We start from the raw sequence: 3,253 nt of genomic DNA, 5'->3' as shown, positions 1-3,253 counted from the left end.
ATATTTATGTTCTCTAGTGATGGTGCAGTTGGTTTAATTTGTAGTGGTGGTGGTGGTAATGGTTGGTTTTAGTGGCTAGTAATAGTTGTGGTGATAGTTGTGATGGTGGAGGTGGTTCGTGTTGTAGTGACTGGCGGGATAGTGGAGTTGGTAGCGATGGTGGTGATTGTGATGGTGGAGTTGGTTGATATTAGTAGTTGGCGGTGTTGGTGGTGGTGGATGAAGAACATGAGATAGTTGAAGATGTGTTGGTGGTAGTTGGTGGCATTGCTAGTTGTGATGGTGAAGGTGGTTGGTAGTAGGACAATGATGGTAGTGACTGATAGTGATGGTGGAGGTGGCAACAGAGGATATAATTATAATGATGGAGATTTTTATGATATTTAAAATATCTTCTCGTAGATTCTCATTGGTCCCAATCAAAAAATGAAAAAGTGCAAAAGGGCACAATTGGCCAGCATAAGCTTAATCCAGAATAAACTACAGTATTTGTTTAGGCATGGGGGAATCAATGGAAAAATATCTAGAGAGCTCTTCAGAAAAAGTTGGGGAGTACTTTTCCCTGGCATTTTGAGTCTGTTAATTCAACAACTAATTAACAGAATAGTACTGCATGGAAATAATTCTTACTCATGAGAATTGATATGTTAACAAGCCTAAATAACACTTTTTGACCCCACGACTGTGCTTTTGGCCTTTTGGAACCTGCTTAATTTGGTCCCGGAAAGCTATGGGAATAGTATATTGCATTTCCAACAATGTCATGTTTTCCTTCTCTTTTTCTAATGGATTGAGAGTAGTGCTTTAGGATGTACCCTTTTCCTCTTATTTTGTGCGGTTCTTTGTTTTTTTTGAAGATAGATTTCTGCAATGATTTTTTAATGTACTTTTAAGTCTGACAATATGTCTATAAGGATAACGCAGAGCCAAATACAAGATTTAACTCAGTGGGTGCAGATTATCACTGCATAAGCTTCTCGTTTGTGTCAACAATAGACTTAACTTTTGAAAAACATTCAATTAAATATATGGAGTTTAAGCCATAGGAAAGAAAGTGTATACATCGGTCTCTGGGGTAACAAAAGCGGATGAATACCATATATTAAACACACCTATGTTTTCTATGTTCTCGTCTCATGCTAGTGTTACTTTTTGGAAAGAAAATGCTAGAGTTCTGTCTCTTAGTATTTTTAATGGTTTCATTGTGTCCATCTTCTGCATTGAAATTAAATAACTCACAAGAAAATTTTAACTAGTCCGAACACACTAGAAATCAAATCCTGAACTACCTAAAAATTGATACCGAGTTATATAAGCGAACCAACTGAAATTGATGGATGTCTAGTTTCATACAAATTAACCTATGGAAACTTGATAATTCTTGAGGATAAAGCCAAATAGATTGGATGACCGAAAAGTTTTGAGTACTTCAGGGCTTATATAATACACAGGAAAAGAACTGAAAAATGTTCTTTTTGTTCCAGAACTTCTTTCTCGAGTGAAAGTAGTATCAAGACAAAGAAGAATTGGTGGACATAGTACGTAGGTGTATTTGTTTTCGTTTTCATTTTCCTCTCTTACTACATTGAGATCATATTTTCACTCTTTAGTACTACTGTATATATTAGTGAGTACTAATTTTTCATTGTCATATAGTACTTCATCATAGTAAACTAAAGCTATGAACCGATTCTTATTAGTCAGAATCCTTCTTCTTCAACCTCCTTAATTCCCTTCGATCACCAAAACTGCACGGATTGGTTTCAAGGAGCACTCACACTGAGTCTTTTGAATTCAGTTTCCAACAGTGTCCATTGAATTTTAGTTAAATGCATAAAGTTTTGGTTTAATTTACAACAGCTGGTTGTTGGTAATTAGTTAATTCGCGAGTACTCAAGGAAATAAGTGATTTCAACGAACTTTATGAAAATTTTGACTGCTGACATTTGAACTTTCTGATTGTTCCCGGAACTGTACGACCTCTTTCTTCCCCATTTTTTTCATTCTGCCATCTTTTCCTCTCTCAGCCTCACTGAGATAAGACTGGTTGTTCATCTTGTGAACTCTGCGCCTCCTTAATTCAATTGATAACAGAAACTGAATTTTCTTATTTTAATTAAGAAATATGATGGAATTCTTAATAATTAGTAGTAGTAGAAATTGTAATTTTGGCACTTCTCGGATGTCAAACATGTGCAATTGTGTTTTAAACTTTATGTCCAATGAGGCATGTCACCCAAAATGAGTTAGAGAAGTATAATGTCTTTGGCAATGTTTGACCTCATCAAGAATTTCTTGACGAAACAGACCAACATACGGTTCTATAACAATTCTTAGCTAGATAACATACAGCTTGGTGTGAGCATTAATTATTCCGATATTTCAAGCCAGAGTCTTTAATCCAACTTGCTAGAGAGAAGGAAGTTAATTATATTACTATTGCAGATAGATTAAATATAGAAACTTAGAGAAGGTTCAGTAGTTGGTCTAGATCATCTGTCAAACGCCATTCTTCCGTAGATGGACCATGGTTGAGAAGTCTGTATTGAAATCAGAATAGAGAGAAGCAACCTTTGATATGTTGCCGTTAAGTTCCTGAATTAGGCCCACGTTCTGCACCATACTGTCGTGCGTTCTAGACTGATGGTTCTCGTTAACCTGTTGAATCAATAGTCTGTTCCTATCCAACACAGACTGCACCTGTCTATAGTTGTTGGAAAAAGTGTTCCACATCTCAGAGTCGCCTTCCTCCATGCTGTAATCGTGCTCTTCCGTGAAGGTTTCCATGGTAGAGCTATCAGCCCTACTACAGACGTGTTGCTTATTAGTCTTACGAGATTGGGATTTTACTAAGCTTTGACGGTGGCGATTGAGGCTTGAACTGTCTTCCATTTTTTTTTTTAAATTGATGAGGAAATAGAAATGAAGGGATTTCGTTTAGTGTTAGAAGTGTAGATGCTGAAAGTTTTTGGTGCCATCCCTGGCTCTTTCTTTTGCTTTATATAGAGGTCAGGAAGTGTAGATAGACTAAAGATTAGATATTATTTGTGCTTGTAGCATGTGAAACAGAGATGACATGATCCTGTATTCATGTGAAGAGGACATGAGTGGGAAGAATTTTAGGCCACGCTCTTGGAAGGGGAATTGGAATAAGTTAATCTAGTAAAAATATCTTACCATGTATTCTCAGTGGACCCTGTTAAAAAACATGAAAAAGTGCCAAATCCAGAATAAAGGTATTCTTGGGCATGTG

At 36.5% G+C, this 3,253-nt stretch overlaps 1 protein-coding gene across 1 annotated transcript; it reads right to left on the bottom strand.

Annotated features, from left to right (window-relative positions):
• Positions 1-2,499: 2,499 nt before the first annotated feature.
• LOC132045194 (protein EARLY FLOWERING 4-like) lies at positions 2,500-2,892 on the bottom strand. The gene has a single exon (XM_059435739.1). It carries the CDS (start codon positions 2,890-2,892, stop codon positions 2,500-2,502), a length of 393 nt encoding a protein of 130 aa, XP_059291722.1.
• Positions 2,893-3,253: the final 361 nt, after the last annotated feature.

This window comes from Lycium ferocissimum, unplaced genomic scaffold (genome assembly GCF_029784015.1).
Source record: "Lycium ferocissimum isolate CSIRO_LF1 unplaced genomic scaffold, AGI_CSIRO_Lferr_CH_V1 ctg6236, whole genome shotgun sequence".
NCBI classification, from domain to species: domain Eukaryota; kingdom Viridiplantae; phylum Streptophyta; class Magnoliopsida; order Solanales; family Solanaceae; genus Lycium; species Lycium ferocissimum.
This window is presented reverse-complemented; position numbering and strand designations above follow the sequence as displayed.

Coding starts and splice junctions, on each gene's coding strand:
- LOC132045194 (XM_059435739.1), bottom strand. CDS start 2,892: ATGGAAGACAGTTCAAGCCTCAATCGCCACCGTCAAAGCTTAGTAAAA.